General features: G+C 38.4%; 1 protein-coding gene and 1 pseudogene across 1 annotated transcript; both read left to right on the top strand.

The window, feature by feature from the left end:
• Positions 1 to 77: 77 nt before the first annotated feature.
• On the top strand, positions 78 to 14,326 carry LOC143532221 (receptor-like protein kinase FERONIA; annotated as a pseudogene).
• Positions 14,327 to 14,592: 266 nt separating this feature from the next.
• LOC143532220 (probably inactive leucine-rich repeat receptor-like protein kinase IMK2) lies at positions 14,593 to 15,138 on the top strand. Its single transcript, XM_077027334.1, has one exon. It carries the CDS (start codon positions 14,593 to 14,595, stop codon positions 15,136 to 15,138), a length of 546 nt encoding a protein of 181 aa, XP_076883449.1.
• The last annotated feature ends 12,826 nt before the right edge of the window (positions 15,139 to 27,964 follow it).

The raw sequence follows: 27,964 nt of genomic DNA, 5'->3' as shown, positions 1-27,964 counted from the left end.
AAATCTTTGAAATCATTTTAATTAAAAGTTTTAACATATGCTCATCGTCCCAAAGATCATAGTAAATTAGTTATAAAATGAATAGTTTCATGATGCCTAGAACAGCATTGGATTTTTATAAGTCGCATACATCACCTTCTGACGAAGTTTGTCGACGGTTTTCGCTAAGTGAGATTCAGTTTGCCACACAAGCGTTCAATGACAAATTAGTAATTGGCCATGGGTTATTTGGAAAGGTTTAAAAGTGTACAATTTATCATTGGTTTGAAACTATCGTTGTAGCAATGAAGCGGCTAAATTTATTATCCAGCCAAGGAGCACCAGAGTTCTGGGCTGAAGTAGAGATGCTCGGTAAACTCCATCACTGTAACTTAGTTTCTTTAATTGGTTATTGCAACGAAAAACAAGAAATGGTACTTTTTTATGAGTACATGAAGCATGGCACCCTTGAAGATCAACTTCACAAGGCTGAATACTCTCCATCTTGGTTACAACGTGTAACGATTCCGGCAAATCCAGGTATACCCTAGCCGGTATATACTATTTACGTGTCATTTAAATATTGATTATATGAGTTATAGTACGTATATACGAGTATATATGATTCATAGTACGAATCATACTCGATTATATAGTGATTCGTATTGGAATTACAATTAACCAATGAACGATTATTGAAACCCGAACGAATCGGGAATTACATTATAGACGAAGTATATAATGTTTAGTGATATTTACGAAGTATTAATGCTTCGGGATAAGTAAATTATAGCACAGAAAAAGGATTTCGATTTAATGGTACGTCGGTACGCTAAACGAAACCTTTAACACCAAACCAAGCAAGAGACGATCAATCAAGCCGAAAAAGATGCGTAATTATTAATAATATGATGTTTTAATGTCATGGGTTAAGTTTTTAAAGTTTTTAAATCAGTTTTATGTAAATTTCATTTTAACCCGAAAAACGACCATTTTAGGCTCGTTTTAAGCCGAATTACGAGTTTAAACGAGAAACGAACTGAGCCAGATTATCCACAACATTATCCGGATTGCGTAATCCGAATATGTGGCTTAGAATGGATTTGTGGGGCCCACCCCCATCCACCATATTGGACCGATCGGTCCTTTGATATTATCATTCATTTCATTTTCTTTTTTTTACAACACATTTCACATAAAAACTCTCTCAAATCCTTTCATACTTTCAAGTGTTCATCAAATCCATCTCTTCTAATCAAGAACACAAGGTATAAACATGTTATAATGCATGATCTTTGGTGTTGAATTCTTTATTTTGAGTGTTTGCAAGAACAAGAGGCTCCAAGTGAATTATGGGTGAAAACCCGAGATGGAACCGATCCTTGCTAGATCAAGTGATGTATACAAGATATACACGGGATCTTGATCCAAGAAACGAGTTAAAAGTGTCAATAACAAAATTTTATGGTTAGAATATTTGTAAATGAGTTTTCCATGTGAAAGACGGGTGAAAACCCGAGATGAAACCGACTCTTGCATGATCAAGAGATGTATACATGTTATACAAGGGATCTTGGTCCAAGAAATAAGTAAAAAGAGTCGAGAACGGATTTTTACGGTTAAAACCTTTGTTTTTACTTAAAAACCGACACTTTGAAAGAAATGGTTTGATTGTTGGTATAGTTTGCTTGGTATAGTGTTATTGTGCTTGTAAGTGTTGTATCTAGCGGCTAGCAAAGGCTAGAAACCGAGATCCTTGCGATCTAAAGCTAGAAAACACAAGATAGTTCGGTTTTCGTGTGGTTATGAAATTTGGACAGATTGTAGCACGCTTAGAGTCGGGTCACGAAATTTCACAAAGATGATCTACACATGAAAATATGAGATCTGTGAATTTTTGGTAATATTTGGATAAAAGATGAATATTTGGTGGATTTAATGCTCGGTTTTGGCCAAAATAGTGAAAAATAGCTAAACTTGATGAAAAATTCTGGAAAATTTAAGATAAGCTTTTCATAACATATAAAAGTCACCCACAAAATTTGAGCTCAGTTGGAAAAGTCTAAGTAGGCTTTTCGGTAAAACGAGTTCTAGGGCTTTCTAGCTCGGTTTTGGGTGAAAATGGCTTGAAAAATGAGTTTTAAATTCTGGAAAAATTCCAGGGAGTTATGAGGATAGCAAGGATCATCCCAGAAAAATTTGGGATTTTTCTAAAGTGTTTTGGTATTTTTGACATATTTAGTGTATTAAAAAGGTTTAAAAATAGATAAATAAATGTAAATATAGGAAAATAAATCTGGAAAATTTTGTAAAATTTTCTTTCTGTCAAAATAGGTTTTGTGCAAAATTTCAAGACCCGAGACTAAACGGGTAATTGTTTGTGCTAAAATGAACATAAAAACAAATATTTAAAGCTTAAAACGTGTAAACCGGCAAAACTCGCATAAGCGAGCTGACTGGTATATAAAAACCTAAAAATGAATCATTTTCATAAAACTAAGTAAAATAAGTAAAAATAAATCATCCGAAAATAATTCGGATGATTTGGGTAATTTTACCCGATTTTACTGTTTCCGGCACCTAAATGACGGAAACGGGCCCCGCGGCCAAACGGGGTGTCAAACCGAGCTCTAATTTCACCACTTTAACTAAAATAGCATTCAAACACCATTTATGGGTCGGGTGTGGCCAAACTCATTTTTGAAACCTAAAAACGGATAACCGTGCTAGGCACGCAAATCAAGGAAAACATAAAAATGATAATTTTGACCGTCCGACTCTAAGTAATGGCACAATCTGAGTCCTTAGGAGTGTCACGGGGTTAACATTGTCCCCGGATCGAATACAGTACTGGGTTAACAATGTTCCCAGATGTACCGATTAATACGGATTTAGTTTATGGGAATTATATAGTGACGACTAGATATTATATTACAGATCCAGGCACGTAGCTGTTCATTGTATTACCCACAGACTCACAAAAAGGTGAGTTTTCACGAGCCCCTTTTAATGAACTGTTTTAAATATTTTCCCGGGGCGGAAAGCATGATTGTGTTAAATTATCTAAGTACATACCGATCGTATGGAAACACTTGTATATTTTTATATATATATATGGTATGATGCATAAAATAGAAAATTTGTTTATCGGGTGGAATTGTTCTGGGGTAACTTAGTTCCAAGAGGGTTATTGGATATATTTCTGGGTTAACAGTGTTCCCAGAGGGTATTGGATATGTTTCTGGGTTAACAGTGTCCCCAGAGGTTATTGGATATGGTTCTGGGTTAACAGTGTCCCCAGAGGGTATTTGATATGCGATGGGTTAACAGTGTCCCCAGGGGTTATTGATATGTACTGGGTTAACAGTGTCCCCAGGGGTTATTGATATGTACTGGGTTAACAGTGTCCCCAGGGGTTATTTGATATGTACTGGGTTAACAGTGTCCCCAGGGGTTAATGGATATGTTCTGGGTTAACAGTGTCCCCAGGGGTCGTTTAATGTGTTTTTGGGTTAATAGAGTTTTCATTAACGGGCTTAGCATAATTTCATCATTAACGTATGATTTTTATACTGATCTATGGTTTATTTAAATTAGTGAAACTCACCAACTATTCGTAGTTGACCCGTTTTCTTTACATGCTTTCTAGGTATGCCCAGGTTGGAATGATTGATATGTGCTTAACTATCTGTGCTACCTGTTGGAAGCTTGCTGCTCTGTATTTTGTAATGAATATATATTAATGTCTTATTGGTAATATATGTGTGTAACACCTAGACAGTAACGCAACTCGCAACAATGTAATATGTTATAAATTAATGTAGTGGTATTTTCTTTATAAGCAATGCTGTTGATATCAGATGTGTCTGTTGCATCCCGTGTACGTTTCCGCTGCGGTTACGGGGTGTTACAGAACTTGGTATCAGAGCCATTGGTTATAAAGAATTAGGATGTCTGAAAGAGATACCTAAAATATAACCAGTAGCTCAAGTATTATAGGATCTGAATATCAACTAATAATATATTGTGACGAGATCGGGATGAACTTGGATGGACAAGTGGGTTATTATGGTCCGGAACATAATAACAGACTTGTCTGCACGAGGGAATTCAGGGGAAGTCACGGGGGACTTAAATAGGTAAAATTGGCAACATATGTGTAAATATATGATAATATATTATGTGGTAAAGTTGTATAAATAAGTATGTATTAATTTGATTATGAATTACACTATGAAAAGAACTATATGCTTGTTAACTTGTGTGCAGGTAAAAAATGTCAAGCCCGCATAGCTTATCTGTAGAGGAGGATCCGGAGGAGGTTAGCCCCGGAAACTCCGGGAGCTTACACGTGTCATCCGTCTCCGAGCCTAGCGAGGCGAGTCACAGGAGCTCGAGTCAGTCCTCCCCGGCCCGGATCGTCAGATCCCCTACTCCCCTCGCACCGCAGGCCACCTCTGTCCCTCCGGGATTTGGTCCCCGCCTTACGGCGCGGATCAGCATTCCGCGTGTCCCACCGACCTCTCCCCCACCCCGACCTGCTACTCGTCGGGGAGAGTCCTCATCCCAGCCCGAGCCGATGGCTCTACCTGTCTGGGGCCTTCCCAGACAGGAACGGGAGGCGGTGGCCTGGCTACGAGTGCTCACAGAGCAAGTAAATGAGCACTCAGCCGCCCTGACCGTGGGGGTACAGAGACGAGTGTACCTTGGTGACCGCATACTGGATTGCCAGTATGCAATCGACCGGTTGACCAGGGAGAGCTCGTACTCCCTAATGATGGTTCAGCGGTTAGAGGCGTGGCTCCGGGGGGTGGTGGCAGTAGTGGTGGCGTTGGTGGCAGTGATGATGTGGTGGGCATACCACCGTGTTTAGTAGTTATGTTTGGATGGGGTTAGTCAGGGACCATTTTCTTTTTGATACTCTGTGTAAGTAGTTAGTGGTGATACTAACACGGAGTGAATCTTGGTTAGTTATGATACAACCACTGGCCCCTAGGGTGGGTCTCTTGTAGGGCATATCACTATAGATACTTTTGGGTATCATTCAAGCACTGACCCTTTTACGGGTTATGTCGAGATGATACCGACATAGGGCCTTGTAATAAAACTAGTTATGTAATGTTGACTGAAAGTATGTAAACTGATGTTTGTGTAATATGAATCAATGTTTACTAATGAATGAAATATGTATTGTGTTTTATGTTTTGAGATGGTATTGATTATATATATTTCTTTGATGATTGTGTAGAATGGCACCGAAACGATCCACGAAAATATCGGAAGTAGGTGTGAGCCGTTTGATTGCTCAACAGTTGGAGGCGGCGATACCGGATATAGTATCGCGCATCGCCGCCAGTATTAATAACTCAACCAATCCAACCCCTCCGAGCAATCAAACGCCCATAAATAATGGCGGGGAACATAATGCTAATCCTCCACCTACTGATAACACGATTCCGAGTAATGACGCACCGCCTAAGGTGGTCGCTACAGACAGTAATGGCCCTATACCTACCGTAGAGACCAACCGCACTGGACCATCCAGGGGTTGTTCAATCAAGGACTTTATGTTATGCAAGCCTTTAGAGTTTAACGGGTCGGAAGGACCGAATGGGTTAGTGAAATGGATAGAGAAAATAGAATCAGTGGTGAATATCAGCAACTGTCCCGAGGATTGTGTCGTTAAGTACGCCACCTGTACGTTCACAGACCATGCTTTGACATGGTGGAACACCATAGTACAGACTCGAGGTCAGGCGGCGACAAACCGCATGACCTGGGCAGAGCTTAAGGATCTTGTTTTGAAACATTTCTGCCCAAAGAATGAATTGCAGAAACTGGAACATGAGTTGTGGAACCTAGAGATGCATGGGGCGGACCACTTGGGATATACCAACCGGTTTAATGAACTGTCACGATTAGTGCCGTGGTTGGTCACCCCAGAGTCAAAGAGGGTGGAACGTTATATTTGGGGACTTGCTCCAGTAGTGAGGAGTATAGTTAACGCGGGAGGACACCAGACGTATGAGGGTGCAGTGACACAGGCTGGTATTGTCACGTATGATTTCTTAAGGAGTGGATCGCTAAAGGCGACAGGAGAGTCGGCTGGAGGAAAGCGAGGTACGTATGACAATAGGATCCGGGAGAAGCAACAAGGTAAACGTGCTAGACCCACTGCCCAGAACTACGCCATGACTAGTTCGGGCGGAAGGCAAGAACCGCAGAGGGGAACGTTTCCTAAATGTGGGAAATGTGGTTACCACCATGGTGGCGTGTGCAAAGAAGTGGTGTGCCACCGGTGTGGCAGGATTGGGCACTACGCACCTAGTTGTAGGACAAACTTGAACAACCTGAACCGTCAACCGCAACCTATCCGTGCGCAATCATTTAGGAACCAACCAACCCAACAGCAAAACCCCCAAGGAAACCAATTGGTGACCACCAGCCGTGCTTGCTACGAATGCGGTAGCACAGATCACTTCAAGAAAAACTGTCCGAAGCTGAATCAAGGAAGAAATGGGCGGCAACCCGCGGGTCAGGCATCGTCGTCCAACCCGGCGAGAAGCCGAGCTTTCGTGATAGGGGCGAGCGAAGCACGTCAGGACCCCAGCGTAGTGACAGGTACATTCCTTGTTTCTGACCATTACGCTTCTGTATTATTTGATACGGGTGCTGATAGAAGTTTCGTCTCCGTTAAATTCCTGTCATTAGCAAACATGCCGGTTAGTGAATCCATAGAACCCTATACCGTAGAAGTTGCTAACGGTAAGACCATGATAGTCAATCAAATTGTTCGGAATTGTCCTTTTATTCTAAACCAACAATCCTTCCTGATTGACTTGTTACCTGTAGAACTGGGTAGTTTTGATGTGATAATGGGAATGGATTGGTTAGCACGCAACAAGGTAGAGATAAATTGTGAAAAGAAACTCGTCAAAATCCGGGTGTCGGATGACGAAGAAGTATTAGTGCAGGGTGATAAGTCGGGCAATATGATGCCATTTATATCTCACCTCAAGGCGCTAAAATATATGCGTCAGGGATGTGTGGCGTATCTAGCGAGCCTGACGGCCACTGATTCTGAGGAAAAACGAGTGGACGATATTCCCGTGGTACACGAATTTCCACAAGTTTTCCCAGAAGAACTTCCTGGATTACCGCCAACCCGACAAGTCGATTTCAGAATCGACTTATTACCTCAAGCCGGCCCTGTTGCTAAGGCCCCTTACAGACTTGCACCGTCCGAGATGCAAGAATTATCCAACCTGTTGCAGGAATTGTTGGATAAGGGATTTATACGTCCCAGCTATTCCCCGTGGGGTGCACCCGTACTATTTGTGAAAAAGAAGGACGGAAGCCTTCGAATGTGCATTGACTACAGGGAATTGAACAAGTTAACCATCAAAAATAGGTATCCTCTTCCCCGAATCGATGATTTGTTCGACCAACTACAAGGTGCGAGCTATTTCTCAAAAATTGATCTTAGATCGGGATACCACCAAGTTAGAATTCAAGAGGAGGATATCCCGAAAACCGCGTTTCGGACTCGCTACGGCCACTACGAATTTCTAGTTATGCCTTTTGGGCTAACAAATGCGCCAGCGGTGTTCATGGATCTCATGAACCGAGTCTGTAAACCCTACCTCGACAAATTCGTCATTATATTTATTGACGATATTTTGATATATTCAAAAAGTAAAGAAGAACATGAGCGACATTTGAGGTTAATTTTGGAGCTTTTGGATCAGGAGAAGTTGTATGCAAAATTCTCCAAGTGTAACTTCTGGTTACAAGAGGTGCAATTCCTCGGTCACGTTATAAACCACCAAGGAATACACGTTGATCCGAGTAAAGTTGAAGCAATTAAGGATTGGCAAGCGCCTAAATCTCCGAAGGAAATCCGCCAATTCTTAGGCTTAGCTGGATACTATCGTCGATTTATAGAGAACTTTTCCAGCATCGCCCAACCTTTAACCCTCCTGACTCAAAAGGATCGGAAATATGAATGGGGTGAAGAGCAGGAAACGGTGTTTCAAACGCTAAAGCAAAGGTTGTGCCAAGCGCCAATCTTAAGTCTCCCCGACGGAGACGATGGATTTGTTGTATATTGTGACGCATCCCGTAAAGGGTTAGGATGCGTGTTGATGCAAAATAAAAAGGTCATAGCCTATGCGTCTTGACAGTTGAAAGTTCATGAGAAAAACTACACTACTCATGACTTGGAACTGGGAGCAGTCATCTTTGCACTTAAAATCTGGAGACACTACCTCTACGGTACAAAGTGCACCATATTCACTGATCATAAAAGTTTGCAACACATATTCGATCAGAAAGAACTGAATATGAGGCAACGAAGATGGGTCGAGTTGCTGAGTGACTATGACTGTGACATTCGATATCACCCCGGCAAGGCTAACGTCGTAGCCGATGCCTTGAGTAGGAAGGATCGGGTTAAACCATTGCGAGTGCGGGCGTTGGGAATGATAGTCCAGTCAAACCTTTCGGATTTGATTCGAGTCGCTCAACGCGAGGCGTTGAAAGAGGACCAATTGGATAAAGAAGGACTTTACGGGAATGAGAAGAATTTCGAACAGCGTGTGGACGAAATTCTCTATTTCAAAAATCGGATTTGGATCCCGACCCTCCATGACCTTCGTGAATTAATCATGGACGAAGCGCATAAGTCGAAATATTCCATACATCCGGGATCTGATAAAATGTACCAGGATGTGAAAGAATTTTACTGGTGGCCAGGTATGAAAAAGGATATAGCCACATACGTCGGCAAGTGTACAACGTGTGCGAGGGTTAAGGCGGAGCACCAGAAACCTTCGGGAATGTTACAACAACCGGAAATTCCGGAGTGGAAGTGGGAACAGATCACAATAGATTTTGTGACGCATCTCCCCAAGACGCCCCGAGGTCATGATGCAATTTGGGTAATCGTGGATCGATTAACCAAATCGGCACATTTTATTCCAATTAGAAATAATTATAACACCGAGAGACTTGCGCAAATTTATATAAATGAAATAGTGTCTCGTCATGGCATCCCCATCTCGATCATCTCCGATAGGGATAGCCATTTCACCTCCAAACTTTGGCAAGCTGTCCAAGAAGCGTTGGGAACACGTATTGACCTAAGCACAGCTTACCACCCTCAGACCGATGGCCAGTCTGAGAGGACCATTCAGACTTTGGAGGATTTGCCTCGTGCTTGCGTACTGGACTTTAAGGGAAATTGGGATCAACATCTCCCACTCGTTGAATTTTCCTATAATAACAGCTACCATAGCAGTATAAAGGCAGCACCTTATGAAGCATTGTATGGACGGAAGTGCCGATCACCACTTTGCTGGTCTGAAGTGGGTGACTCGCAGGTCATTAGATCGGATCTGGTCCAGGAGACGACCAGCAAGATTCTTGGAATTAAGAACAACCTGAAAGCCGCGCGGGATCGGCAGAAGAGTTATGCCGATACCCGTCGGAAACCGTTGTCATTTGAGAAGGGTGAAAAAGTATATCTGAAAGTATCACCCTGGAAAGGAGTGGTCAGATTTGGAAAGGCGGGGAAGTTGGCCCCTAGATATATTGGACCATTCATTATTACTGCAAAGATCGGTCCGGTAGCTTACAGACTAGAACTGTCTGAGGAACTAAGTGCAGTTCATAACGTGTTTCATGTGTCAAATTTGAAAAGATGTCTGGCGGAGGAGACATCGGTGTTACCCTTAGAGGGTGTTCAAATAAATGATAAGCTCAACTTCGTAGAGGAGCCCATTGAAATAGTGGACGGTAAGATCAAGCAACTTAGACACAATAAGATCTCGTTGGTCAAAGTTAGATGGAATTCACAACGAGGCCTAGAATTTACTTGGGAACGAAAGGATGAATTTCGGAAGAAATACCCCCACCTATTTCCTCAAAAGGAAGTAGTTGACGCGTAAAATTTCGAGGACGAAATTTTTATAACCGGGGGAGAATGTAACGATTCCGGCAAATCCAGGTATACCCTAGCCGGTATATACTATTTACGTGTCATTTAAATATTGATTATATGAGTTATAGTACGTATATACGAATATATATGATTCATAGTACGAATCATACTCGATTATATAGTGATTCGTATTGGAATTACAATTAACCAATGAACGATTATTGAAACCCGAACGAATCGGGAATTACATTATAGACGAAGTATATAATGTTTAGTGATATTTACGAAGTATTAATGCTTCGGGATAAGTAAATTATAGCACAGAAAAAGGATTTCGATTTAATGGTACGTCGGTACGCTAAACGAAACCTTTAACACCAAACCAAGCAAGAGACGATCAATCAAGCCGAAAAAGATGCGTAATTATTAATAATATGATGTTTTAATGTCATGGGTTAAGTTTTTAAAGTTTTTAAATCAGTTTTATGTAAATTTCATTTTAACCCGAAAAACGACCATTTTAGGCTCGTTTTAAGCCGAATTACGAGTTTAAACGAGAAACGAACTGAGCTAGATTATCCACAACATTATCCGGATTGCGTAATCCGAATATGTGGCTTAGAATGGATTTGTGGGGCCTACCCCCATCCACCATATTGGACCGATCGGTCCTTTGATATTATCATTCATTTCATTTTCTTTTTTTTACAACACATTTCACATAAAAACTCTCTCAAATCCTTTCATACTTTCAAGTGTTCATCAAATCCATCTCTTCTAATCAAGAACACAAGGTATAAACATGTTATAATGCATGATCTTTGGTGTTGAATTCTTTATTTTGAGTGTTTGCAAGAACAAGAGGCTCCAAGTGAATTATGGGTGAAAACCCGAGATGGAACCGATCCTTGCTAGATCAAGTGATGTATACAAGATATACACGGGATCTTGATCCAAGAAATGAGTTAAAAGTGTCAATAACAAAATTTTATGGTTAGAATATTTGTAAATGAGTTTTCCATGTGAAAGACGGGTGAAAACCCGAGATGAAACCGACTCTTGTATGATCAAGAGATGTATACATGTTATACAAGGGATCTTGGTCCAAGAAATGAGTAAAAAGAGTCGAGAACGGATTTTTACGGTTAAAACCTTTGTTTTTACTTAAAAACCGACACTTTGAAAGAAATGGTTTGATTGTTGGTATAGTTTGCTTGGTATAGTGTTATTGTGCTTGTAAGTGTTGTATCTAGCGGCTAGCAAAGGCTAGAAACCGAGATCCTTGCGATCTAAAGCTAGAAAACACAAGATAGTTCGGTTTTCGTGTGGTTATGAAATTTGGACAGATTGTAGCAAGCTTAGAGTCGGGTCACGAAATTTCACAGAGATGATCTACACATGAAAATATGAGATCTGTGAATTTTTGGTAATTTTTGGATAAAAGATGAATATTTGGTGGATTTAATGCTCGGTTTTGGCCAAAAATAGTGAAAAATAGCTAAACTTGATGAAAAATTCTGGAAAATTTAAGATAAGCTTTTAATAACAAATAAAAGTCACCCACAAAATTTGAGCTCAGTTGGAAAAGTCTAAGTAGGCTTTTCGGTAAAACGAGTTCTAGGGCTTTCTAGCTCGGTTTTGGGTGAAAATGGCTTGAAAAATGAGTTTTAAATTCTGGAAAAATTCCAGGGAGTTATGAGGATGGCAAGGATCATCCCAGAAAAATTTGGGATTTTTCTAAAGTGTTTTGGTATTTTTGACATATTTAGTGTATTAAAAAGGTTTAAAAATAGATAAATAAATGTAAATATAGGAAAATAAATCTGGAAAATTTTGTAAAATTTTCTTTCTGTCAAAATAAGTTTTGTGCAAAATTTCAAGACCCGAGACTAAACGGGTAATTATTTGTGCTAAAATGAACATAAAAACAAATATTTAAAGCTTAAAACGTGTAAACCGGCAAAACTCGCATAAGCGAGCTGACTGGTATATAAAAACCTGAAAATGAACCATTTTCATAAAACTAAGTAAAATAAGTAAAAATAAATCATCCGAAAATAATTCGGATGATTTGGGTAATTTTACCCGATTTTACTGTTTCCGGCACCTAAATGACGGAAACGGGCCCCGCGGCCAAACGGGGTGTCAAACCGAGCTCTAATTTCACCACTTTAACTAAAATAGCATTCAAACACCATTTATGGGTCGGGTGTGGCCAAACTCATTTTTGAAACCTAAAAACGGATAACCGTGCTAGGCACGCAAATCAAGGAAAACATAAAAATGATAATTTTGACCGTCCGACTCTAAGTAATGGCACAATCTGAGTCCTTAGGAGTGTCACGGGGTTAACATTGTCCCCGGATCGAATACAGTACTGGGTTAACAATGTTCCCAGATGTACCGATTAATACGGATTTAGTTTATGGGAATTATATAGTGACGACTAGATATTATATTACAGATCCAGGCACGTAGCTGTTCATTGTATTACCCACAGACTCACAAAAAGGTGAGTTTTCACGAGCCCCTTTTAATGAACTGTTTTAAATATTTTCCCGGGGCGGAAAGCATGATTGTGTTAAATTATCTAAGTACATACCGATCGTATGGAAACACTTGTATATTTTTATATATATATATGGTATGATGCATAGAATAGAAAATTTGTTTATCGGGTGGAATTGTTCTGGGGTAACTTAGTTCCCAGAGGGTTATTGGATATATTTCTGGGTTAACAGTGTTCCCAGAGGGTATTGGATATGTTTCTGGGTTAACAGTGTCCCCAGAGGTTATTGGATATGGTTCTGGGTTAACAGTGTCCCCAGAGGGTATTTGATATGCGCTGGGTTAACAGTGTCCCCAGGGGTTATTGATATGTACTGGGTTAACAGTGTCCCCAGGGGTTATTGATATGTACTGGGTTAACAGTGTCCCCAGGGGTTATTTGATATGTACTGGGTTAACAGTGTCCCCAGGGGTTAATGGATATGTTCTGGGTTAACAGTGTCCCCAGGGGTAGTTTAATGTGTTTTTGGGTTAATAGAGTTTTCATTAACGGGCTTAGCATAATTTCATCATTAACGTATGATTTTTATACTGATCTATGGTTTATTTAAATTAGTGAAACTCACCAACTATTCGTAGTTGACCCATTTTCTTTACATGCTTTCTAGGTATGCCCAGGTTGGAATGATTGATATGTGCTTAACTATCTGTGCTACCTGTTGGAAGCTTGCTGCTCTGTATTTTGTAATGAATATATATTAATGTCTTATTGGTAATATATGTGTGTAACACCTAGACAGTAACGCAACTCGCAACAATGTAATATGTTATAAATTAATGTAGTGGTATTTTCTTTATAAGCAATGCTGTTGATATCAGATGTGTCGGTTGCATCCCGTGTACGTTTCCGCTGCGGTTACGGGGTGTTACACAACGACTCAGAATATGCATAGACGCTGCTCATGGGCTGAATTACCTTCACACAGGAACAAGCACGCAACATGGAGTGATACACGGAGATGTAAAGACCTCAAACATTTTGTTGGATGAGAACTATAGAGCAAAGATTTCAGATTTTGGTCTAGCCAAAACAAGCCCAACAAACCAAGCACATAGTTGTGTTAGTACCCAAGTCAAAGGGACGTTTAGTTATCTTGATCCAGCCTATTTCTATACAGGAAAATTACCAGAAAATCGGATGTCTATGCCTTTGGAGTTATACTGTTGGAAGTGCTGTGTGGGAGGCATGCGGTAGATTCAACTCTTGAAGAAGAGCAATGGGGTTTAGCAGCCAGGGCTCTTGATTTTATTAGAAAGGGAAAGCCAAATCAGATTATTGACCCTAGAATTCGAGGACAAATATCACTTAATTGCGTAAAGGAGTTTACACGCATAATAATATCTTGTTTACATGATGAATCAAAATTACGTCCTACCATGGTTGAGGTTGTTGCAAAACTTGGCTTTATACTATCACTACAAGAGAGGATGGACAATTTGAATTCAAACACAACATTTGTCAAAAAGGTAAGATCACTATTTGGGTGCAACGGTTATATGAAGTGCAACTCTTGGACATTGGTAGATGCTGGAAGTGACAGCGAATCCACTGAGGAAGATATTGAATTGCTTAACACACCAGTTCCTGTAGATGTTGAAAATTTGAAACAGAAGCAAGATGATTTTGTTCCACTAATTCTCTTTGATGTTTCATCTCTTTTTACAATGGTCGACTTGCTACGTGCACCTGCTGAAAATATAAGCAGGACTGGATGCTCTTCAATATATCGAGTTATGTTGGATGATGGTCATCACCTTGTTGTTAAACGATTGTTTAAAAAGTTTTTCAATAAAACTTTTGAGACACATGTTTCTATCCATGGAAAAGTTTTCCACTAGAATATTATGTTTCTTCAGGCATTTTACAATCACAAAAGTGAGGCACTTCTTATCTATACTAGTAGCGAAAACAAGACCCTTGCATCATTCCTGAACAGTTAGTTTACTTGAAAACTCTTTTGTATTTTAAACTAGCAGATAAAATATTGGATCTTGATTCTTTTTGTGTGTCTTCAGCAGCTAGAAGGCCTAAAACTGCCATCAGATGGCCAACCAGGAAGAAAATTATTGTTGGCGTCACAAGAGGCCTAGTCCACCTGCACACAATGGAACAAATGACTGATGGGAACCTCACATCAGGAAATGTGTTGCTGGATAGAGATTACAATCTCTTTATCATAGACATTGGCCTTTCCTGGCTTAGAATCAATGCCAGACCAGATTCTGGTTATAATCGTGCACCCGGACTCTTGTATTTCAAAAATGCTAGCATGGAAACAGATGTGTATAGCCTGGGATTGATAATTTTTGAACTCTTAACTAGAAAATCAACCAATTCAGAAAAGCATGGTTCTAATATGCTTAACTGGGTGAGATCACTTCCGAAGGAACAGTGGAGCGAGGAACTATTTGATGCTGAAATCATGTATGCAGCCATCAATAATGCGGAATTACTTTGTATACTACAACTAGCTATGAATTGTACCTGCGCCTCACCTGAGGATAGACCAAAAGTAGATGAAGTGCTCCAACGACTCGAGGAGATTAGTGCCACAAGAAAAGGCCTGATTAGACGGAGGAATGCAAGAAAAAGTAAGGAAAAGGAAATTAATGTAGAAAAAAGAAATATGAAAAACAATAAGGAGCCATGAAAATTTATATTGCATAAGAAAAAGAAAAAGAAAAAGAATAAGATATAAGATGTTGAAGTGCATTTCAAAGAAGCCGTTAGAAGTGTTAGATTTAATCCATCCCAAGTTAAAATTTAGAGTTATGTTTGTATAATTATGTTAAAAGTGTGTTTTTGTTAGAACTTGTTAATTATGAATCGGTTTATAAATTAGGAACCTATACGTGCATATATACGTGTCGGTGTTAAATTTCAAAATACACTTAAACCTGTTTCTTGTTTATAAGTAAGCAAGTAAGTTTGGCAATAGGTTCACCTGGTACAATTTATGTGTTACTTTCTCAAATTTGTGCATTCAATGACATCACAATATAACCAATGGATTGTAGACAGAGAGGCCGGGCCGAGGTTGCGTCTAGATATTAATTGAGGATGCTTATTCTTATTGATCTTGATTCTAAAATATCATTAAAAACAATATTCCCTCTCAAACTATAAGACTCATTTTCAACTTTAATATTAATCAAAGTTTGTGGATTTGCGCCCGCCAACTGTTCGATGATATGCCTCAAAAACATAATCTGGTCAAGAACATAGCTCGGTTTCAACCATTTCTCATGTGATTCTTTGGGGTGTTTTTCCCCAATTGGGTTCCTAGACTTTCTTGGTTATAGAACCCCAAAGTTGTTTCTTTTTTCTATGGTTCGTTGACTTTCTTGGTCATCTAATCGGAGTTTGATTTTTGGGGTTTTGAGGTCGAGTGGGATTAGTGGTTTTCGGGATGTTTTGTTAGGAGGAGGTGGTATGACCGGGGCTATTGATGAGGGTGTTTGGCCGTGTCCATTTAGAGGTTTTCACTGTTACCCAGATGGATCACCGGGGTCTAAGGAGGTGCGATTGGTCGTGCATATTAAGCGACTCCATTTGTCATCGGATGACTAGAAAGAGACCTTGCGGGAGGCTGTTTCCACGGATTTGGACTTGTTTGTTTCTGTTGGTGGGGCTTTAAAGGTCTCGCGCCAATGGGTGTGTGGGGTGTGTATGGAGTTATATGCTTTCCGTCAGGGGTGCCATCATGATGGCGAGACAGTCTGGTTCAAGTGGGACGCGGGAGATGTGGAAGAGTTTATAGTGGGGATTGCTAAGCCGCATGTCAAGGGGGAAGCTGTAACGGCGGGAAGGGTGGGGGTGGATGTAGCCCTCCTTGACCGTGTATTCGCTCTCCCTATCACGACTGTTAAAAGCATTCCTCATAGTTGTCGTATGCCTTTTTCCCAAGCCTTAGGGGCTGCTCTAGGTAAAGTGGCGGCTATGCCAGAGTCTATTGAGGCGTGGGTGAAACTTTGTTGTTACCACGTTGCACCTTACGGGTTTTCAGAACGTCTACTCGGCAGGAGCGCAGATCTGGTAGTAGGAAGTCTTTGCAATGCCATAGTATTCAGCGGGCGCTGGCAGCCTGGGGTGATAGTGACGGTTTCCTTGACCTTATATTATCGTTTTTTGACCAACCCTTAGGGGGTGCTTTGGGGAGTGATACGTTTGTCCCCGAGTCTGGCAGTTCCGGGTTGTGCGCTAACGTTAAACAATGTTTACGGAAAGTTGCGGATGGGCATTTCTATCACACCCCGACTAGCACAATGCGGAAGCGTAAAACGGGAATGTAACAGACACCTCTGGTATCAACACATTGTTTATAAAATAACATTTCAAACTAATTTACATTATATTACATTTCTTCGTTCTATCATTGTTTTACAGTCTAGGTGGTACAAACAAAACTAGTTCGTTAACTAAACGTTCTTACTACTAACGTCTTTGCTTCTATTCACATAGCATCAACCACACACTTCAGGCAAGTGACAGATCACCAAATCATTCCGATTTACGTACACCTGAAAAGCAGTTTAAAACGGGTCAACTACTAGAGTTGGTGAGTTTCACGAGTTTCAAGAAAACAGTAATGAGTATTCACAAGTCAACACTTGTAATCATGAAATAAGTACGTATGTATGTAAATGATGTAATTATGCTAAGCTACAGTGAAGCCTTGACTGTATGTGCTGCGTGCATCCATTTCCCACGCTCCATCAACCACTGTGGCCCCTTTCCGCCCACAACATGCCCCGGTAGCTATGTCTAACACTACATAGCCTATTTGTATAAATATGGTCATGTGCAAACGGCGCTATGTGACACGACAACCAGGCCGATTCCGTTTGGGTTTGTCAAACCAATAGTACTATTCACAAGCCACCGGCTCGAAGTTAATCACTTTGATCGTGGGGACTTTCGTGTGTTAGCACTTAGATAATTCGCATCAGTACATGTTTCAGGTATGTATATGTAATCAAAGATGCTTTTCACCCCAAAAGTTCGTAAAACAGTTTAAAAGTGGGGTCATGAAACTCACGGTTTAGTCGATAATCAGTAATGTATCAGCTCGTGGTTCGTTTGGTATGCTATCAGTAGTCCCTATAATCAATATTGTAATAATATTAATATTTTAATATTATTATAATCTCAATACTAAACTGGGCTGTATAACTAATCTGGGTGTAGCTGGAACGCCCAGAAAGTGGCAATAGGCTTAGGTTGTGATGTTGTTCAATGTCTAATACTTAAAACTGAACTTAGCTCAGATTCTCGTTTTCCCAACTGGGCCAAGTGTTCGTTTACGCGTTCAGAAAACAGTTATGGGAAAATAAGCTTGGGTAAATGTATTGGTTAATAAAATGATTAAATTATAAAGAAGGATCACATACTGGGGTCCCGGATTAGCCATGGGGCCCGTTTCTGTTTATTCAGTTTGATTTAAGAAGAAACGCGCACAATCCACCCCGATTGTCCAGGTTTCTCATAGAAAAGTTCATTTTTATTTAATTAGTCCAAAAATATGATTTTTGATCACTATTGGTGTTTTGATATTCCCGCAGGTTCGTTAGTCGCGAACTTATAAAAATTTGTTTAATATTCAGATTAGCATAATTAATTAACCGTTAATCATTTAATTATAAAAATTTAACCACTTATCAATTAAAATATGTAGATTTTTATAAAAATATTTCTGGAATTTATTTACTGATTTATTAATTTATAAAAATTCATTTTATCAGCTATATTTCGCCTGAAAATCGTCCGTTTACCCCAAACAATTTCCAAAAATTCCACAAAAATTCCTAAATGCTCAATTCATGTCCCAAATCAATCTGTATCAAATCCAGAATGTAAAAAGCTAGTTCGATATTCTTTTCTGCCCAAATTCGGCTATAAAAATTCACACGAACGCAAATAAACAAAACACCTTTAAAATTCGCCAAATGATCCCAAAAATCATATGTGATCAAAATACATCAAATATGAGTTCCCAGAAAAATTTCATAATTGTTGAAGTAATTTAGCTATTTTTCCCAAATAAACATCCCAATTCGGTAATAAATTCGCCAAATATTCTCGTATGGTCGAAAAATTACCAAATTTGAAAAGGGGCTCATTGACATGGTCCCTGATGTCCCTGAAAAATTTCAAGTCCTAACAATATGCACATCACAACCTTAACCTAAATAGCCCATAGGCGAGTGTTTCGGCATTACCTTAGCGGGTTAGGCTCGTTTCCGACTTTTCCATCAAGTTTTCAGGTTCTTGTGCTTCTAAGCAGGCTAGGTGAAAGTCCTATATCACAAACCAAGCAATATTTCATCAACATAAAAGCCCTTAACTTAGGGTTTCGGCTAGTGCACAAAAACGAATTTTTGAACCATAAAACGCCGTTTCAACCCTTTAATCTGTGTTTATGGCCAAAAAAACTATCAAAAAAGGTTCCTTACCATGTGTATGATCAAAACATGTTTATGGACCATTTTTAGGATTTTTACACGGTTAAGAATGATTTTTAGTAACCAAGACATGTTTTTATGGTATTAAACAAGTTTAAACAAGCATAAAAGCTACTTATTTAAGCCCCTTACCTTAGGGTTTGAAGTTTTTTCTGGCTGGAACAGAGTTTGTATCCAGAGTTTTCAAGAAAATGAGGCTAAAATATCTTGGATCTAGTTTAAATATGAAAGAACCAAAAGGGGGGGGGCTGCTGAATTGCGATCGGGATTATATGGGCCCACCTTGGGCCCATTTTGGCCCAATTTTCTGATTCCTCAAGCCCAAATACGAAAAGTCCGGTCCAAATTTAGTTCGGGTTTGGTTTTTGGCGCGAAAAACTTATCGGGTGCGTTAAACAACACGAAAACGAGTGTTTTTCGGCTAGTTTTGTGTAAAATTATAAAAACATACTATATGTTTGTAAAAATCAAAAATATTTTCACGGATCGCTTAAAACAATTCAAATAAGTGTTTGGTAAGTCTTTTTCGGCTTAACGGATGATACAATGCTTGGTTTGTAACTATCTTTCGCGTCTAAATCTATAGCGGGTGGTTAAACGAGCATGTTTTCGTTTAACTTGTTTGCTATCAAACTAAGACCGTATTTCTAATATTTTAGCTTGTATAGATCGTATATCACTTATAAATGCCCCCCCCCGAGATATCTGGGTCATAACCCGACCTGTTTGGTTAATCGTTCGTTTGTTACGCAACAGTCGTTTATTTGCTTAATCGGTAAATACGTACTGAGGTGTACCTTGTTTTGGCTCAAATGTCATAATTTCACTGCTGCGGTTAAAGTTTTATGCTTTTTAGGGGTTTCCCCCTTCGGTAAGGATACTTTGGACGCGTTGGTGTCTAAGCATCCCATCCTACCCCCTCCGAGTATGCTTGTTTCCTTGCTTTCCGATCCCCCCTTGTTGTGGACGTTGATTGTTTACTCGATTGCATTAAATCTTTCCCTAAAGGGACTTTGTGTGGGCGAAACACATTGAGAGCCCAACACATTTTAAATGCGCTGTGTGGAGAGGGGTCTCCTATTGCGGATAGTTTGCTCAACGCTATTTCTGTGGTTGTTAATTTAATGATGATATTCCTTCTTCACCAGCCAACACTGAACCTGCTTTATCTGACAATGAACCAACAGATAACCTTCCTTAACCACCTCAATCAACCCCACACATTCAAGATCAACCTGCCACTGAAACTACCCTACTACCTAATCCAATCTCAGAGTCTAAACCATTCTCTGATCACGCCCCAAAGCCAACTCTTGAAACCCCAGCATCAAGCACCACTCTTTATGATGTTGTTTGTGAAAATGCCAGACTTGAGTTTGAGAACATAAAGTTAAAAGAACAGAATGCCATTTTGGCTCCAAGGAACTCGTCGTTGGAAAATGCACTGAATGAAGCTCTACTGAAAATTAGAACCCTAGAGGGGCAGTCTGAGGTTGAGAAGACCTCAGATGCACCAAAACAGGGGGAGAATCCTGATATTGCAGAAAACTTAAGAGTTATTGGTGAATTATATGAGAGTTCTGAAAAGGAAGTGGTGGAGGTTGAACCACCAAATGCCTTAAACATGCTAAATCAAGCATATGATGATGGAGAATCGGAGGATGAGGGGGAGGATAAAGAAGAAGAAGAAACCGAAGAAGAAATTCTGAAAAGAAAAACAAAAGGAAAGGGGGTTTCACTTACCCCTGCCCCAGCATATAGTTCAGTCTGATGATGTCTTGTACAAAGAAAATATAAATGATCCAGATGTTGCAGAAGCTCAGTCGGTGAAAACTACAATAAAATTAATGAATGAAGAGTTGGAGGCATTAGAGAATGAAGAGGAGGAGGAAATCCCTCAGGAAGTCATTGAAGTGTTAATAAACATGAAAGAAAAAGAGGAGGAAGATGAAAGGATGATGAAAGAGGCAGATGATGCCTTTAAAGCTACAATTGAAGCTGTTAAAACAAATCTGAATGAAGTTGAACAAGAACCTACACAGACTGAAGAGCCAGTTATCACTGAGCCTAAAGAGCCAACAACTAATGATCAAGAACAATTTGAGACTGAAACTGACAATCATGAAAAGGAAAAAGAACTTGGCTTGAGACCAGTTATCCATGAAGAAGATGAAACCATTAAAGTCTCAACAAGTACTATAGTTAAATTGGTTATAATGAAGGATCTTACACTCATTCTGAATAACCCAGAGAGACATCATCCAGAGATAGTGATAGCAGCAAGAAAGGCTCAACAAGACTTCATTAATTTGAGTAAAGAAGAAGAACCAAGAGTTGAATAGCATGTTGAACCAAATGAACCCATTATTCAAGAAGTTACTGAAGAATCTGAAGAGACTCATATAGATGAACCAGTTACTAAAAAATCTAAGTCAGTGGATGAGGAAATCATAATTGAAGAACCAGAAACTGAAGTAGAGCAACCTGACACATCCACTCCAACTCAATCATTTTTGAAAAGAAAAGCTACATCTGAAGTTGAGATACCAAAACCTAAAAGACAGAAATCAGTGAAGAAGAAGGTGTACAAATTAAGGTTAGACAAGCTTGAAGAGAGAAGGAGGGCTCAATATGCAAATATTGAAGAACCAATGATTGAGGCTTTTCATAATCTTGAAGATCTTATTGATTTAGAAGTTGAGAATGAAGATGATGAGGGTTTGAAGGAAAATGAAAAGGAATCTAAAGATAAAGACTATCTGATCAACTTAGGATATGATCCAATATATCTTCAAAGACTATCTGAAGAAGAAATAGCAAAGGAAGCTGAAGGGCGTAAAATAAGAAAAACGAAAAGAGAATTGCTGATGAAGGCTGGACACAAGCATTCATTCCTTAATCTGCAACCATTTGATAAGATTGACAGACTCTACAAAAGAGCTCTTGTAGATGATATCTCAGAATATGTGAAGAAGGTAGCAAAGAAGGTAGAGGGTGAAAAAAATACTAAAAGAGTCTGACAGTAAAACTGAAAGGAAAGCAACTAATGAAGTAGATTATGAAATGATAAGGGCTAAACATAAAGATATTAAATTTCTTCAACTGTACGGCTACAGTTATAACTATTTGATAAATCTTTCTCCTAAAGAATTGAAAAGAAGAATTCAACAGATAAAGGATTCTCACAAAGATCAGGCAAGTAGAGAAAAATTTGAGAGAGAACAGGGGCTAAAGATGAGGTTGCAAAAGGAAAGAGATGAAGCTGAAAAGAAAAATCCAGAAGCAAAAGAATGTTTTGAAGACCCTCAGAGAGTCCAAACTTTAAAAGATCTAGTAATGGACAAGGGTATGACTGAAGAGGAGTTCAATAGAATGCCCCATGCTCAACTACTAGAGATATACAAAAGGGAGCAAAGAATGTATATATAGACTGAAAGAAAGTTGCAGGAAGAAAGAATGATGATGGATGATCTAGTGAGAGCAAAAATGATGAGTGCATTGCACAGGAAAGGATTTGGTATGGGAAGATTGATTTCACAAACTGATGAGACTATCAAAAGATGGTATGAGGAAGAAGGGCTTGCTGCACAAAAGAAAACTCAGCAAGGAAGCACAAGCCAGACTCCAACGTCAGAGGTTGTGAGGCCTAAGCCACCAAGGAACTTAAACTTGCCCACACATCTCTACTTCGACAAAAGATCAAAGACCTTGAGGGTTATAACTGAGGATAAAGAGGAAACTCTCATAATATTCAGAGATGACTTGAGGAAGTTTTCAAAAGAACAACTAAAGAAGATGGCTGAACTAACACTATATGACAATCAAATCAGCAGTCAGCCATCTGGTCAGCAAAGGAATGATCTCTCGAAATTTATCAAAGAACAAGCAGCAAGGGGGTTCCCATTCTTGCTACAAAAGAAAAGAGAGCTCAGAAACCAGACTGAGAAGGATAAGAGAAAAAGGAGGATCAGTGAAGTGCACATCTCAGAACTCTCCCTCTTTGATACCAAGAAACAAAGGTCTCAAGCAAGCAGCTCACACTATAATAGGAAGACCTTGAAGGAGTGCTTGGCTATGAGAGGAGTGATGCAGGAACCAAACTCAAGGGTGCAACAATTTGGAAGAATCACGTACATAACGTACAATCAGCATAATGATTCAATCACGTTGAGAAACGAGTAAGGAATACCCATCGCTGTGATAACACATGATGAAGATCTCAAGTTTATGCATCCACAGGATCTTCAAGACTTAATTGATGCAAATTTTCCAAATGACTCCTCAGATGCTGTGGAACTGGATATGATCAAACAAAGAGCTGCCTATGTCAACAGACTAAAGGAAAGATCTGATACAAGAAGCAGAGAAAGAAGATGAAAGAATGGAGCTAATGGATGATGGATATTATCTCTGTTTATCTTTGTATTTTTGTTTAATTTGTAATGCCCAAGAGGCAGAATTCCTAATTGTGTAATAAAATGACATGTTCTTGAATGATATATATTCTATGTATGATACATGTGTAACTCTATGCAGGTATGTTTTGTTGCATCTGAGCTTGTTCCAATCTAAGGGGAGATTGTTGGGTCGGATTTATGATAAGGAAGATTGGAATCTTCTCAACATCCTCAGAGAACGGATAAGTAAGACTTCGAGCAAGCCTAGACGATCGAGCATGGTTTTACTACTTCAAGCAAGGTCTTCTGAACTTTAAATGGTTAATTCTTCTAAGTGTTAAGGCTTCGAGCAAGCTACACTTCAACAAGCAAGAGTATTCTTCTATCGAGCATGGATTGCCAATCGAGCAAACAACTTGATCATACAAGCTTTATCCAAGTGTTACGAGCACAGGATGATCGAGCACATGGGGACAAGCATGGATGCAATAAGAAGATGTCAAGTGATCAAAGCAAGGACTTCGAGCACAGTTCAGTTCCTGAGCAAGATTTACATCCGAGCATGATAAAGATTACTGAATAAGAAAAGCTGAAGACATCAAGAAGAATGAGCTTGCTCGATGGATTGGTTCGAGCAAAGCATGGACTAGTCAAGAAGAATGAAGTCTACTTGAAGGGAATATCTTCACTGAAGATATTCTAAGTAAAGTATGCTCGAGGACAGTCAACGAGCATACCTAGCATAGTGAGCTTGCTCGAGCAAGATTGTTATCTTGCTCGAGGACTCAACACTTGTATTATTTTGTATGTCATTATGTAATGATTAGGAACTTCTAGAAGGAATGTCAGGGTCTATAAATAGGGGTCCTAGGATACCTTTTAGGACACGGATTTCCAGAAGGAATAAAGGCTGGCACTCACTGAATAAGAAAACATTCCAAAGAATATTCTCTTTGTTTTCTCGTACAATCGCCGCCGCCGTCACACAAAACCCTAGACATTCCTTTCACTGTTCCATTAATGATGTATTTATTACAGTGAATCTTTGTCTATTGAATGAGCTTTTATTGACCATTTATTACTGTTTTGTGTTTATTATTCATACTCGTTCGTTCCCACTCGTTGGATATCCTGATTCTGCCGGGATATTCAACAGGCCTTTGGGTAATCAAGTCGGTGTGTTCTTGTCAACCTTTTAAGGTTTCACCCGATTCACGGTCCTGACAATCATAATCAATGTCGTTCACCTGCTTCTCACGATCGTCGTTCGACTGCTAGAATCGTCAAGGAGTTTGTTGTTGTATTCCTTTAATCGAACAACCACTAACCTCGACAAAACAAAAATGCCCGAATAATATCCTAACTCATATTCGTTCTAATATTACATAGATTATCTATATATTTCCATATTCTCAAACTATAAATTACAAAGTTTATTTCAATCATTACCCTCAACTTTAAACTATAAATACTTTATTACTTCTTGTTTTTCCTCAATTTCATGTTACTTTTTACAACTTACTTTCAATTTTATAAAACTTTATTATTAAAATTCAAATATTGTAAATTTTTTTGATATTAAACTAAATTTTTCATCATTCAATATTTAATTTTCATTATTAAACTAGATCTTCCATTAATTAAATTTTTACCATTAAAATTGATTTTTTGATAAATCTCCATTAAAACCTATCACTCACTTTATTTTTCAATTAAGTTTTTTATTTGAAACTAAACGTGGGTTCGTAAATATTTCAACTCCCTATTTGATTTTTAATACACCTTGAAAATCTTGAACGTTTTAAATGATAAATTCGTAGTTGTTAGAATAGTTAAGGTGGTTCATGCGTTTGTAGTCTCGCATTTATCTTATTTTATGATATGCTTCACATCTTATTTTTGATATCACTAATAATTTAAAATTTGTTATTTACTTGAATTTCAATTATCAATAATTCAATTTACATATTTCGTAATATTTATAACGATTTTTTGAAAAAAAAAATCCACGAATTTCCAATTTAATCTAATTTAATATCTTCAATTACCAACCTTATATTTTATCTAATTTTAAAGATTTAATTAGAATAGGACTATCTCAGTGATTCGGGAATATTCGCTTCCCAATTTAATCTATTAATGATTTATTTGAAAACGTACATTTTTGCATTTTCATTAATATATCAGTTATTAATTACTAATTATTATAATATTTTAATTCTGTAAGTCGAATTAATCTCATCTCAAAATCACAACTTGAAAAGTTATAAAACTTTATATTAACTTCCCTTTAATCTCATAAGTTCCCAAATTAATCAAACTCAACTCATCAGAATTTACGTTAACTACGTTTAAAGATTTATTATAAATTAAACTTTTGCGCATTTCATATCTAAGTGCAGTTCCTTCCATCATGGTAAACTTATTAGAATCTTGTACCTCTACCTCAAATCCTTATTCTCAACTATCACAGTTCATAATAACATCTGTTTCAAGAAATTCGTTTCCTTTCAATCTCCAAAATTCTATTTTCTTTTATAAGCAAAAGATATTTTCGAACTTACATTATTTTATTAATCAAACATGAATAATTAATGATTATCTTTTGAATTTATATTTAAAATTACCAAAACGTTAACTTCCTTTCAAAGTTTTAGTTTTCAATGTTTTATAACCCACATGATGAAAACGAATTACGCGGACCATCCGACAATAGAAGTAATTATCGGTCAGCACGTAATTACCGAAGTCCTCACATGAAAATCATAATACGTACAATTATGTGTCAAGATTTAGAACCTAAGGTAGCTTGGTTAACGGTACAAATGATGAGATGATAAGGACATGGTGGATACGCCGCTGATACATCCTATATATAAGTGCCCTTATCGGATTATCATTTGAAGCGTTGCTTCGGTCATTAAAAGTTCTATGTTATGATATTTTCGTTAAAAGTTTATTATTGTCAAAATGATGAGGTTTTGGTTTTCCTTAATTTCGGGACAAATTTTTCTAAAGTAGGGGAAACTGTAACTTTTCGGATTTTCCAAACCCGTATTCGTTTATGTTTAACCTGACCCGGAAATAATTTGGATACTTATTATTAATCAAAAATCAAATAATTATAACTATTTATGTTCCTTCATGTTCACTTTAGGCCCTTACACTTCAGAGAATGTTTAAATCCTTTTTTATATCATAACAAGTTTAAAAATTGATCAATACATAAACTTCAAGGGCCTAAATCGTCAAAAATCAAACTTCCACCTATGGTGGCCGAAGCACCACATGATAGGAGGCCCTAGGCCAATGTGTGGTGCTATGGATGACCTACACAGATTTTTGTGTTCGATTTCATTCCTAGTTCATTTTTAGCATGTAAATCGCTTATTTTTGACATAAGTGGAGTAAATTAAGGTCCAAGAAAAATAATATAACTAAAATACATGTCCATATACTTAACCCCTTGATCAAGAATGAAATTTACTGACTATATTATTGATTTGATCATTAAAACTCGATTCGGTTTCCTAAACGAGAAAATATACTAAATATGGTTCATTTTTGTAATCTCTATATAAATACATCATAATTCTCCCGCCACAAACTTCCTCATACCCTAACTCACTAATCCCAGCCGTCACCTAGCTCTGATCATCATCAAATCCTTTGGTTTTTGCTTATTCGTTGAAGATACAATGCTTGTTCGTATGGACCTTTGACTCATCGTATCTCTTGATTCTTTCACTTTCCGGGTAAGTTGTAAACTGTAAAATCATTCATATGCATTCCCTAGTCAATAACCTTCAATCAATTTTGGTGGTTGAAGGGTGTTGACTGGTCAATTCGTTTAAAACTCGTTAAAGGGCAAATCAGTCAACAAGTTTAACTTAACGTTTTCTCATACTTCTGGTCGGATTCAACGTTTGGTCCAGAAGACTTTTATTCTTGTAACGAAATTTTAAGGCTACTGACCAAAACCCGACTTCCAACTCGCTGTTCGGATTCTAGTCAGTACCATCTCGCTTAAATCTTAATACAAACATAACTTGAATTCTAAGCATCTGTTTGGATTGTCATGCGGCAACGAGTTCGCTTTTATTTATATTATCATATCCTAAAGTCTCAGATTCTAAATTGTTTATATCATATGACATGTAATGGGCGACTCACCTATTCATTAAAACTCGCATAGTTGTGTTTATATTCGTTTGTCATTAATCTAAGGTGAGTTTATCATTCCCCAATTTTACTAACTTTTGTAAACGTTTTGGGGACATATGCGTACATATTTGTATTTCATACTATATATATATCAAAAAATAGCATACGTGTAATTGTGTGTGACTTAATCAAATATGCGTCTTACATGCTTACTTGTGTTAATATTCATTCATTCGTATATTCGGAGGGGTCCAACGTATTCCCATGTATTGGGTGCTCATGCTATTGACCAACGCCCGATTCGCTTGGCAACGGTCTACTTACTTGCTTATGGTTTGATTCATTTACCGCACTTACTACGTTATGCTTATTTACATTGACATGCAAAACTTAGTCTCACTCAACTTTGTGTTGACAAACTCTGTTTTCTACACATATGCAGGGAGCTTGAATT

The sequence above is a fragment of the Bidens hawaiensis genome, unplaced genomic scaffold (assembly GCF_021521415.1).
Source record: "Bidens hawaiensis isolate Kalapana, Puna unplaced genomic scaffold, B.hawaiensis_p1.1 tig00009412_1, whole genome shotgun sequence".
NCBI lineage: Eukaryota > Viridiplantae > Streptophyta > Magnoliopsida > Asterales > Asteraceae > Bidens > Bidens hawaiensis.
Note: the sequence above shows the minus strand (reverse complement) of the source record. Positions and strands in the feature narration are given on the sequence as shown.